This window comes from Stomoxys calcitrans, chromosome 2 (genome assembly GCF_963082655.1).
Source record: "Stomoxys calcitrans chromosome 2, idStoCalc2.1, whole genome shotgun sequence".
In the NCBI taxonomy this organism is placed as follows: Eukaryota; Metazoa; Arthropoda; class Insecta; order Diptera; family Muscidae; genus Stomoxys; species Stomoxys calcitrans.
In genome coordinates, this window is record NC_081553.1 from 56,313,853 (window position 1) to 56,327,122 (window position 13,270).

The following is a 13,270-nucleotide window of genomic DNA, read 5'->3' on the forward strand; positions in this document are numbered from 1 at the left end:
ACTTTGATACCAGCAGTTTGGCTCGAGTATAATTGCGTTTGTTCCTAGCTAGGTGAGAGGGGAAACACATGCTAATCGCCATTAACAACACCTGACGTGTTACGCTATTTTTAACATTTTCAAAAATGTTTTGTTTTTCTTACGGCGTTTGTTTTTTTTTTTGCCATTTAGCTTTTTCACAATTTTTTGTTTTGTGGCGTAATTAATTGTTGGTTGTTTTCTGTTTTGTCATTGAGAAACATGGCGAATTAGTAGACACTTGCCAAAATGGTGTTGTTGTAGGTGACGTCATGAATAGCTTTGAAAATATTACGCTATACTTAAAACAAAAATTAACAGAAACACAGGCATCATCAATAACATTGGCATTAAGCCGTTCGAATGCATAAATTGATTAAGTCAACGCGTTGCAGACAAAATGTAAATAACAAAACTTATCGATATATGTATGGGCGGTAAGCTTTTGTACATATCACGTGATTACTGTCACATAAAAACTAATTATAGATAACAACAAAAGCCCTATATAAATCTAATGGGCACCATATGCCCCAAAGGCACTAAAGGAAAGAGCATAATTTCATTACAAAAAAAGTAAACATAATCTCTTTTCAAAGCCAGTTGTATTCAATTTGAATACAAATATTTATTATACCCACCACATAGGATGGGGGTATACTAAACTAGTCACTCCGTTTGTAACACTTCGAAATATTCGCCTAGGGTCCCCCTTAAAGTATATATATTCTTGATCGTCTCGACTTTCTGAGTCGAATTAACCATGTCCGTCCGTCCGTCTGTCGAAATCACGATAGCAGACGAACGCGTAAAGCTAGCCTCTTGAAATTTTGCACAAATACTTAATATTGATGTAGGTCGTTGGGGATTGTAAATGGGCTATATTGGTTCAGATTTGGATATAGCTCCCATATAAACCGATCTCCCAATTTGACTTCTTAAGCCCCTGGAAGCCGCAATTCTTTTGCGATTTGGCTGAAATTTTGCACATAATGTTCTGGTATGACTTCCAAGAACTGTGCCGATTACAGTCCGAATCGGCTTATAACCTGATATAGCTCCCATATAAACCGATCTCCCGATATGACTTCTTGAGGCCCTGGAAGCCTCTATTTTCATCCGATTTGGCTGAAATTTTGCATGACGTGTTTTGTTATGGCTTCCAAGAACTGCGACGATTACGGTCCGAATCGACTTATAACCTGATATAGCTCCCATATAAACCGATTTGAATTCTTGAGCCCCCGGAAGCCTCAATTTTCATTCGATTTGGCTGAAATTTTGCATGACGTGTTTTGTTATGACTTCCAAGAACTGTGCCAAGAACAGTCCGAATCAACTTATAACCTGATATAGCTCTTATATAAACCGATCTCCCGATTTGACTTCTTGAGCCCGTGAAGGCCTCAATTTTCATCCGATTTGGCTGAAATTTTGCATGACGTGTTTTGTTATGACTTCCAACAAATGTGCCGAGTACGGTCCGAATCGGCTTATAACCTGATATAGCTCCCATATAAACCGATCTCCAGATATGACTTCTTGAGCCCCCGTAAGCCTCATTTTACATCCGATTTGGCAGAAATTTTGCACATAGTGTTCTGTAATGACTCCTAACAGCTGTGCCAAGTACGGCCAAAATCGGTCTATAACCAGATATAGCTGCCATATTTTAGCAGAATCCATGGTGGAGGGTTCTCAAGATTCGGGCCGGCCGAACTTAGCACGCGTTTACTTGTTTTTATTTTATTTGTACATTTTTTTTTTTTGTTTGCATTTAATTTATATTTTCACATCCCCAATACTAAATTTAATTGAAAACATGTGTTAATTATTGATTTTGATTTTTGCAAAAATTATTTTGCTTATCTTTGAAATATTGAAAGTCAATTTCAACAGGTCCATTTCGCAAAATGTTTTCAACAATTCTATTTTCTCAGCCAGATGCGGCGACATCGCATCAAGTTTGTGAAGTGGGTATTGTTGTTATTGCTGTTTTACTTTTTTTAATAACAATTTCTCGTTATAAAATTATTTGATGATTTATGAGATTTTTTTGAAACTAAATGTGCACACACAATCGCATGCATGCTGTCTGCCTTGTGCTGGTGTGTGTTCGTTGCTCGTGTAAATCATCAAGAAATGCGAGTCAACGCCGCACCAGCAGCAGCGGCGGACAGCATTGCCCAAATTCTATACTGAAAACAATTTTTCAACAGATGTTAAATTTTTTTCATACATTAGCTGTTGCTATTCTCAAAATGAGATGAAAAAAAATATTTTTTGAAAAATAAGCCAGCCAGCCAGCCATCAAACAACACCATAAGCCACAGCCAATAGACGCAACATATTCAACATTTGTTCAAATGCCATATAGGAAAAAACTATTTTTTTCACATTATTATGATTTTCTTTTTTTAAATAAAATACTTGTGCGACTGTTTGTGATCAATGCGGTGTAGTAGCCATAGTCTGCATTTGTATATATGTTATGAAATGACATAATCGTTCTTAAGAGTCGCATAAACCCAATACTTGAAATTTACTTTAATAAAATTTTTACATATCAAGCTCAATGGTATGAAAATGTCTATTGTTCAGTAATTGTTTATAAGAGGGGGTAGTAGGAAAGGAAAAACTAAGGTCATCAATAAACCGGTTTTTTTTCTAAAACCGGATTTCGAACTATTCGAAATACCCGGTTAAACCGGTTATTTTTTTATTCTACAAAAGTAAAACTTTTTAAAATTTTATTTTTAGCTGACAGCCTTTATAGCTAATGCAAAATTGTTCTATTCTAAGAAGCTTATATACTGTGAGATTAATAAATAAAGGGTGATTTGTTAGCTATTATCTTGTTGGCAACACTGGTTTAAACAGCTCACGCACGTTTCGTGTTTGGTTTCACTGTGGAATTCACATGGAATCGTCTTACAACCGAACAACTCTTGAAAATTATTGAATTTTATTATCAAAAAGCGTGCTCTGTTATTAAAATTCATCAGATTTATATTGTGTTCAACGACGAAGCTCATGTTTGGGTCAACGGGTACGTTAATAAGCAGAATTGACGATTTTGGAGTGAAGAGTAGCCAAAACCATTGCAAGAGCTACCAATGCATTCAGAGAAAATGTCACAGTTTGGTGCGGTTTATGGGCTGGTGTCATCATTGGATCGTACTTTTTTAAAGATGATGCGAATCGTAACGTAACTGTGAGCGTATTGGTGAGCGCTATGGTATTTTTGCCCAAAATGCAAGACCTTGACTTGCATGCCATGTGGTTTCAAAATTTTTAATTTCAAAATTTTTAAAATACTTTATTTTATTTTGTCTTAATTTATATATATTATTTTACTTATTTTTCTTGTTATAAAAATATAACATAACATCTGCCCTTTTTCTGTTCATGTTGGCTTCTCCAAATTGGCGCCATCTACTGGCAGTTTTTAATTGGATCAACTAAATCCAATTGAATCAAATAAATTCAATTGAAGACTGGCAGATGGCGCTAATTCAAATTTTAGTGCTACTCGCTTAGAGAGGATCATTATGTGGTGATTGTCTATGAATAGTCATTCATAGACAACCACTATACCATATGACTACCTACTAAGTAGTCATCATTTAGTCTCTTTTTATATCAATTCAAGTTGCCATATTAAACGATTTTTTGTGGTAAAGAACTAATTTGCCAGTCTATATATATGGCGCGGTGGCGAAAGTTCTTACTTGAAAACCATGTAAAACTTTTGATCAAAAATGTGTTACCCAGCAACACATCGTTTGGTCTTGTCTATCAATGAGCTAAAAATGGTTGCAATCTTAACGTTAATGTTAGCAACTCCTGCTATCACGCTGAACGTCACAAATTCAGGGCTATGGCGGCCTACATTTATTTGTGTCCCCACACATAAATAAAATCACACAGCGCGGTGAGGTAGTCCGCTAAATATATGAGCAGAATAATGATATCAGATTCGCAGTTCACAACCTTATACCTTTAATTTAACCCCATATTGTCATGATTGGTGTATATAGCCGTTTGGTGGAGGGCGTCTATCTGAGGGTTGTGCGCCACACTGCCACTGGATCACAAATTAAAATAAAAATCTATCACTTGATTTCCCATGTTTTAATAGATCAAAAAACCTATTCCAGGAGATTGTAGGAGGAAAAGCACCACCTATATTCTTGAACACAAAGTTTAATGTCATATTCCCAATCTGCTCTCAAATGCCTTTCATTTGAGTTTCATCAAGCTATGAATGAGTAATATTCCCATTTGGGGAGCTTATCGAGGATGCGGCGACCATCAATTACTTGGACCTCGGTTTTTATGTCATATTCGTAGTCTACTCCCGAAGCAGTTGGAAGCAGTTTTTGGAATTGGGCGACTCCTTGGATATTTGAACCCAAGATTTTATGCCACATTCGTATTCAATTCTCCATTATCTTTCATTTGATACCCATATTGTCCCTATCGGTCCACTTTTGAATTTGGGTAGCGTTTTTGGGGTAACAGGGGAGGGTCTGCCCCCTTCCAACATGAACAAATTACATAGCCTATAACTTTTCCCTGACCGTATTCGTAATCTATTACCAAATACCTTTCATTCGAGTCCCATTTTGTCGTTATCATCAAATTAACCTATTTTGGGGGGTTTTGGGGTCGGAGCGGCCCCCCAATTACTTGGACCCAATTTTTGATATGGAATTCGTACTCTTTCATTTACGTCTCATATTGTCTTAATCGGTTCAGTTTTATTTCTGGGTGGTACTTTTGCGGTAAGGGGGAGGGTCCGCCCCCTTGCGATATCAAAAAATTATATAGCCTATTGCTCCTTCCGGACCACTCCCCACTATCTGTGAAAATTTCAAAAAAATCGGTTAAGCCGTTTTTGAGTCTAAACGGAACAAACAAATTTACAAACCCACAAACAAACACAAATTGATTTTTATACCCTCCACCATAGGATGGGGGTATACTAATTTCGTCATTCTATTTGTAAAACCTCGAAATATGCGTCTAAGACCCCATAAAGTATATATATTCTTGATCGTCATGTCATTTCAAGTCGATCTAGCCATGTCCGTCCGTCTGTCTATCCGTCCGTCTGTCTGTCAAAAGCACGCTTACTATCGAAGGAGTGTAAAGCTACCCGCTTGAAATTTTGCACAAATACTTTTTATTAGTGTAGGTCGGTTGTTATTGCAAATAGCCCAAATCGGTCCATGTTTTGATATAGCTGTCATATAAACCGATCTTGGGTCTTGACTGCTTGAGCCTCTAGAAGGCGCAATTCTTATCCGATTTTATTGAAATCTTGCACGTAGTGTTTTGGTATCACTTCCAACAACTATGCTAAGTATGGTTTAAATCGGTCCATGTTTTGATAAAGCTGCCATATAAACTGACCTTGGGTCTTGACTTCTTGAGCCTCTAGAGGGCACAATTCTCTTCCGATTTTATTTTGCATGTAGTGTTCTGGTAGCACTTCCAACAACTACGCTTAGTATGGTTTTAATCGGTCCATGTTTTGATATACCTGTCATATAAACCGATCTTGGGTCTTGACTTCTTGAGCCTCTAGAAGGCGCAATTCTCGTACGATTTTATTGAAATTTTGCATGTAGTGTTTTGGTATCACTTTCAACAATTGTGCTAAGTATGATTCAAATCGGTTCATAATCTGGTATAGCTGTCATATAAACCGATCTTGGATATTGACTTCTGGAGCCAATAGAGCGCGCTATTCTCATCCGATTTGGCTGAAATTTTGCATGATGTGTTTTGTTATGACTTTCAATAACTGTGCTAAGTATGGTGTAAATCGGTATAGAACCTGATATATCTGCCATTTAAACCAATTTGGGATCTTGACTTCTTGAACCTCTAAAGGGCGCAATTCTCATCCGATTTATCTGAAATTTTGTTCAACGGTTTCTCTCATGGCCTTCCACATACTTGTCTTATATAGTCTGAATCGATCAATAGCTTGATACAGTTCCCATATAAACCTATCTCCCGATTTTGCTTCTTGAGCCCCTACAAAGCGCAATTCTTATCCGAATGAACTGAAACATTACACAATGACTTGTACAATGTTCAGCTTTCATTTATAGTACGAATCGGACTATAACTTGATATAGCTCCAATAGCATAACAGGTTTTATTCAATATTCTATTTTTGTCTAAAAAGAGATACCGCTCATAGAACTGGGCAAATGCGATCAATGGTGAAGGGTATATAAGATTCGGCCCGGCCGAACTTAGCACGCTCTTACTTGTTATATATATTTTTTTAATTTGTTTCATTTTGTTGTAAGCCTATTTTTTTATTGTATTTAACATCATCTTCCATTATGTTTGTTATTACTTTTTTTAAACATTTTCTGATTCGGTTATTTTACCCACTCTAATATACCTCATGCCAATTGGTACATTAACAAAACACACAAATTTTGCGTCCATTCGTACAGATGAATAGCTTGCTAGATGTGTGTATATTTCTCGCTCGTATCTCATAGATCAGTTTTCATAAACAAATAAACAACTTAACGGCATACAATGGAATTTCATATGCCACGGCATACTCGTACACCCGCCCTGGGATTCTAATCATCACTGCGGCCACATCCGCGCCCACCAACATCAACAACATCCAAACCATACAGCAGCATCATCGTTATCATTAAACATCAGCACTATCTGTTTTATTAATTTTTCTGATGTTGTGCTGTTATTGTTGGACTTATTTAGCCCACTTAAATATTTAACACTTTGTACATTTGTTTAAATAATTATCATTTGGATGATTGGCTGTTTATTTCTCGGCGTTTGTGATCGTTGTACTGTTAACATTGTAACAAGATTTTATATATGGAAAAATATTATCAAATATTTTTTATTTTTGTTGTTGCTATAAATAGAACGAAGAATTAATGAGGAAATTTTGAACAAGTGCCGCTAAGAAAAACATTAGAATTTGTCGTGGGGAAAAATAATTAGTAAGTGCTTAAAACAATACTCAGTTTGTTGAATGTATTGTTGTTGTTGTTGATTGTATTCTTATTGTTGTCACCTGTGATACTTGGTATGAAAATGCTGAAGGATGTATTGAATGATTTTAGGGAACATTGTAAAGTGCTTTAGAATATAAGTTTATTTTAATTGGTATATGAAAAATAATCAATATAACATTTTTCTCCAATTTTTCTAATTCTTCTATTATTTTTTTTTTCTCTTTTTAGGTAAGTTTCTTTGCATTCAATGATATAAATTCTAAAAATTTAAATGGTGTAAGTATAATTAAAGTAAACATTTTATTGAAAATATTTTTGCTCGCATTCAGTCAGAGGTTCAAAGCTTAAAGTATTCATTGTAATATGTTCTGGGTTCTAGAAATGTTTTAAGTCATAGGGAATCCCCTAAAATATGCAGTTTTCTCAATACATTTAAGTTTATTAGAAAACCTTCCTTGTTGCCCAAATTTCTTTATACCTTTCCAAATTATTTTCCTTTACTTTATCTTTCCGCATATATTTTAATTTATATACAAGCAAGACAATTTCATTCATTTTATTTCGCCCATAAAAAACACCTGTTGTATTGTTATAAAATATATATCTCGTTTGACATGACACATTTAGGAAATCAACAAAGAAGAAAATCTTTTTTGAAAAAGTCAGCCAACACAATAGATAATCTCAATGATATAGTATAAGAAGAAAAACATTTTAAAAAGCTTAAAGAAATGTTGACGATCAAATAAATTAGAAATAAAAGGCAAAAAAAAAAGAAACTCACACACACAGAATCTTTAGCGAGAAAAAATTGGCAAGCAATTTTTAAGTGGAAAATCCAAACATTGAAAAAAAATATAAATTTTTGTTTCAATTTTCTAAAAATACAGGGAGGAAGCCAAAAAAATCAAAAAAATAAGGGAGAGAAGGAAAACTTTCCAAGTGAATGAGAGAAGAAAAACCTTCTCTCACTCTAGAGAACAAAACAGCTGATAGCCTACAGAGTATAAGAGAGCGATCTTTCTCACTCTTGCTCTCATTCTCTTCGCAGACTTCTTTAAAATGCCTTGCCTAAGTGTTATGCTTTGCCAACCACAAAAAAATAGACAATTATGACAATTAATAATTACGCTTTAGTCTTCTTATGAATAAATGAGCTGACAATTTGTTGTTCTGTTCGGTTTTTTTTTGTAGGTTTAGGTTTTTTTTTTAAATTAATTAACCTTAATTTATTCAATGTGTATTTAACCGTTCTGGGTTGTCTATCTATTACAAAAACAAATGTGGTTCTTGTGTGTGCGAGAAATGTGTGTAGGTTGATATTTTTCTGCTTCACTTGCACTTTGAGCAAATGTTTAAAACAAAACTAACAATTCAACAAGAATTCTCTGAGAAAAAAAAAGACAAATAATTTTTAATTATAGCAAGAAAACTTTATTTTTTCTTATATGTGTATGGAAAGAACTTTGTGTTGTTCGCCGAAAAGAGTATCCATCCATCTACCTAAACAGACCAAGCAGCATCGAGACGAAGCTCATATACTATGAACACTTCATAGAAGAAAGCAAAGGCGTAATAACTGGGGCCCTTCTCAGGGAGGCCTTTGGAAAAATTAAAATAAAATAGTAAAATTATGTTTTATATTTGTGCAAAATTTCAAGCGTCTAGCTTTACTCCTTCGAAAGTTAGCGTGCTTTCGAATGACGGACAGACGGTCATGGCTAGATCGACTTCAATTGTCATGACGATCAAGAATATAAATATACTTTATGAGGTCTTAGACGCATATCTCGAGGTGTTACAAACGGAATGACGAAATTAGTATACCTCTATCCCATGGTGGAGGGTATACAAATAAATCAACTAAAATAAAATGTTGATACCCATGGATATATTTATTATCAAAATTTATTATAACACTACTAAAAGGTGATTTTTTAAGAGCTATAGGAAATTAAAAAAAAAAAAACACATAAAATTCAGAAGAATGCATGAAATCTTCACTTGAATCGATATTACGGCCCATATAATTGAATGTTTGAAGATTATTTCATGCAAACGTTGACCGTGACTGCGGCTCAAATGGCCCATTCGCTTAGTCTACTTCTGGGTTACGCTTTCCAACATTTCGGCCGGTATCTCACGAATAATTCGTTCAATGTTGTCTTCCAATGTGTCAATTGAAGCGGGCTTGTCTGTATAGATATGCGCTTTAACATAGCTCCACACGGTAGCGCTCACCATTCACAGTTACGTTACGATTTGCATAATCTTTGAAGAAGTTCGATCCAATGATGCCACCAGCCCATAAACCGCAACAAACTGTGACTTTTTCTGGGTGCATTGGTTGCTCTTGCAAGGCTTCTTCTGATGTTCACTCCAAAATCGACAATTCTGCTTATTTACGTACCTATTGAGTCAAAAATTTGCTTCGTCGCTCAACACAAGAAGCGCGCGATAGGTTCTCTTAACAGAATATCAGCAAAATCGGAGAATAAATGCTCCTTTTATGGTCTTTAGGCCCTAATTCATACGATTAATCTCTACATCAGCTATATCTAAATATAGCCAGATCTCTGAACCATATTCGGGACAGATGTTAGAAGTCTTGATCAAACTCATTGTTCCAAATTTCAGCGAAGAGGGGTAATAAATGCAAATGCGTTATAGGCCTAAGACCCAAAATTGGTAGATCGATCTATATGACAGCTATATTTATAAATATTGTCCGATAACAACCATATTCGGTTCGAATGTCGAGGTCCCTAGTGCAAATCACTGTTTCAAATATCAGCAAAATCGGTGAATAAATGCTCCCTAAATCAAAAGATTGGTCTCTATGGCAGCTATATCTAAATATAGCCCGATCTGGACCATATTTGGAGTCTTGATACAAGTTACTGTTTCAAATTGCATCGTAGTCGGATAATAAATGCGCCTGTTATAGGCTTAAGACCTCAAATCGGCAGATCGGTCTATATGACAACTGTATCCAAATATATTATGATATGGACCATTTTTGGTTCGGATATCGACGGGCCTAATAAAACTCACTTTTCTGAAGCTTAAGAACACTTAAGACCTTAAATCGGCATATCAGTCTATATGGCAGCTATATGTACAATAAATATGGTTCGATAACAACCATATTCGGGTCGGATGTCGAGGCAAATCACTCTTTTAAGTTTCAGGAGAATCGGAGAATAAATGCGCCTTTAATGGTCTTTAGACCCTTAAGCTGAAGATCTGTCACTATGAAACAGATGTTGGGAGTCTTGATACAACTCACTGTTCCAAATTTCAGCGAAGTCGGGTAATGTTATAAGCTTATGACCCTCAATCGCCAAAATTTATACCTCCAAAATAGAATGGAGGTATACTTATCTAGTCGTCTTAGAACCCATAAAGTATAAATATTCTTGATTGTCTGAACGTTCTGAGTCAATGACCGTCCATTTTTCGAAATCACAATATCGAACGCCTTAAATAGCGGTCGAACGCTTGAAATTTTGCACAGATACTTAATATTACGTCAGGGAATACAAATAAGCCATATCGGTTCAGATTAAGATATAGTTCTCATATAAACCGATCTCCCGATTTGGCTTCTTGAGCCCTTACAAGCCACAATTTTTGTTCGATTTGGCTGAAATTAGTCCAACTTACAACTTCCGAACTTACCACGCCTTTACATCGTTATGTTTTTTAAAATGACACATTCTAAGGAAATCCTTTTAAGAGAGTTTTTGGAGTCGATTCATTCATTGGTTACAAAGGCCCTCATCCAACAGCATTTTCATAATATCACACAGCACATCTCTGCCGCCACTGGCCAAATCTAGAATCTAGAGATACATGTGCTTGTGTCCCAACGCCACAACCATTGCCAATCTAATGGTTGGTTTGTGAGAAAAGAGAAAAATCCACAACGAATATCGGTGTGTCACTGTATTGGTTGGATACGAGATATTTTGAATTTTCAATTCTATATGGCCGACTAGCTGTGTATGGTTGTTGTTGCTGCTGTTTGCTTTTTTTTGCACAAAAAACAGATCAGAAAATTAAGTGAAAATCTTTGTATGCAAGAGCACAGCTACAAATTTTAGTCACAAACGAGTAACGAAACACTGCGGTAATAACGGGACGTCAGTTTAGCAAAACGTATTTTTTTCCTACGACGAACAACCAACGAATTGCAGAAGAGAAAAAAACACAGAATATCTATATAATATTTTTTTTTTTTTTGGAAACGAAAACGAAAGCCAAAAAAAATTGTTTTACATTTCTAGGCGAACCCGTTACGAAAAATTACAAGCGGTGGTTTTTGTCAATTTGATATAATTTCCCTCAAGAATTATTCAATAATAACGAATTTTATAAATTTTATTAAAACAAAATCATACAAACAACGATATTTGTGGTTAAAACCAATTAAGAAAAAATATTCCCCGAAAAGCAAATAGAAAGAAAAAAAAATAAAACAACGTAACCTATTAACCATAATTACGAAATTATTTTCATCGAACGGAACGACCTACGAGAGATTTAAAGAAAATCTTCTCGTCTTCGAAGAACAACTACACCTACAAACCCAAAACAACGGAACGAGTGCGAGCGGAAAGAGAGGGAGAGAGAGAGAGAGAGAGCAATTTGTTGTGGTTCAATATGGGATTGACCTTTATGTGAATTGTTTTTTTTTTTGGAAAACTTTAAAAATAATTAAGTTTAGTTTGTTTTCAATTGAATTTTTAATAATTTTGCAACAAAGAGCAAAGTTTTCTAAACCAAGCCAATAGAAAAAAGCAAAAGAGTTCACAAAATAAGAGAAAGAGAGAGAGCGAATAGGAATTAATTAAAAAAATTAAAACGAAAAAAACACGTGAAACTTAAAAAAGAGAACTTTAAAATAAATATATATATAAAATAAAAATAAAACGAACAAAAACTGAAATTATAAAACAACGAATTAAGTTAAAAAAATAAAAGCAAAGTTCAAAGTTAAAAAGAAAAAATTGTAAATAATTGTTACTCTTGACCTTAAAAAAAAGCAGAATCTGCTATACATAGAAATATATATTTTTTTTCAAGTTAGAATAAACTTAAAAAAAAATTGATAATTTAGTTTTTTTGTGACTAAAGTTTCTAAAATAAATACGCAAAAATTTATAAAAAGTTTTGTGTTTGAAATAAAAAAAAATTTATTGTTGATATTTATAAAAAAAAAACAAAGAAAACAAAAACCAAAATTAAAAAATACAAATTTATATACAAACTTGCAAAAGCAAAGCTTATAGTGCCTAAAGAAAAAAAAAACGTTGACAAAAGTTTAACGAACTAAACGACATATCCAAATACAAATAAAAAAAGAAACGCATATAGCAAGTTTCAAAGCTGGGATACAACAACAAATTTTAAAAGTCCGAAGAGGCTCACAAAAAAAAACAAATTTTTAAAAACTGAAACAAACAAAAATAATATTTTTTGTTTAAAAAATTAAAACAAAATTTTCAATACAAAAATTTTGGTCATATTTTTCGACCTTATACAAATTTTTTATGTTCCTAAAACTGTTGAACGCAAAATTGTTATAACATATTTTTGTATTCTTGTGAAAAAAAAAATTTTTTTCTTTGAGTTTTAAGTGAAACGAATATAAGGATAAACTGTAAAGGTTTAACCTTAAGTTTTTTGTATATAATTTTTAGAAAACAAACAACTAAAAATAAACAAAAATTATTTTGCAAAACAAGAACAACATTTAAACTTTTTTAAGTGCTTAACATTGAAAACAAATAATTTTTTTTTTATTTATTTGTTAAAAAAAATTGTTGTACTTTTAAAGTGAAATAATCTTAAGTACAAATATTTTTTTATAAATATTTAGCAATTTGTTGTCAAATAAAAAATATAAAGAAATTTTACAAATAATTGAACTGTAATTTCTTAAATAGATTTTGTATAAACAAATTTAAAAAATAAATAAAATTGAACAAATAAAAATAATATTAATGAAAATAATTCAAAATAAAATAACTAAAAGAACATCCAAAATAAAATAATAAAAGTATCAAATTAAATAATACCAAAACATAAACCAAAAAAATAACTAAATTAAATAAAACAAAAACGTTAAATAATATATTTTTTATAACATAAAAATAAAACAAATAAATTAAATAAAATAAATAAATAAAAAAAGTTAAAAAAAAATTATTAAAAAAGGAATA

General features: G+C 33.4%; 1 protein-coding gene across 2 annotated transcripts in view; it reads left to right on the top strand.

Moving 5' to 3' along the window:
- Window positions 1-8,092, top strand: part of LOC106096236 (uncharacterized) — a 145,250-nt gene extending 137,158 nt beyond the window's left edge. For both annotated transcript variants that reach the window (XM_013263882.2, XM_059363230.1), the window contains one exon: window positions 7,272-8,092. In XM_013263882.2, coding sequence (XP_013119336.2) covers window positions 7,272-7,391 — 120 coding nt within the window. In that variant the 3' untranslated portion in view covers window positions 7,392-8,092. The remainder of the gene's footprint in view (window positions 1-7,271) is intronic.
- Window positions 8,093-13,270: the final 5,178 nt, after the last annotated feature.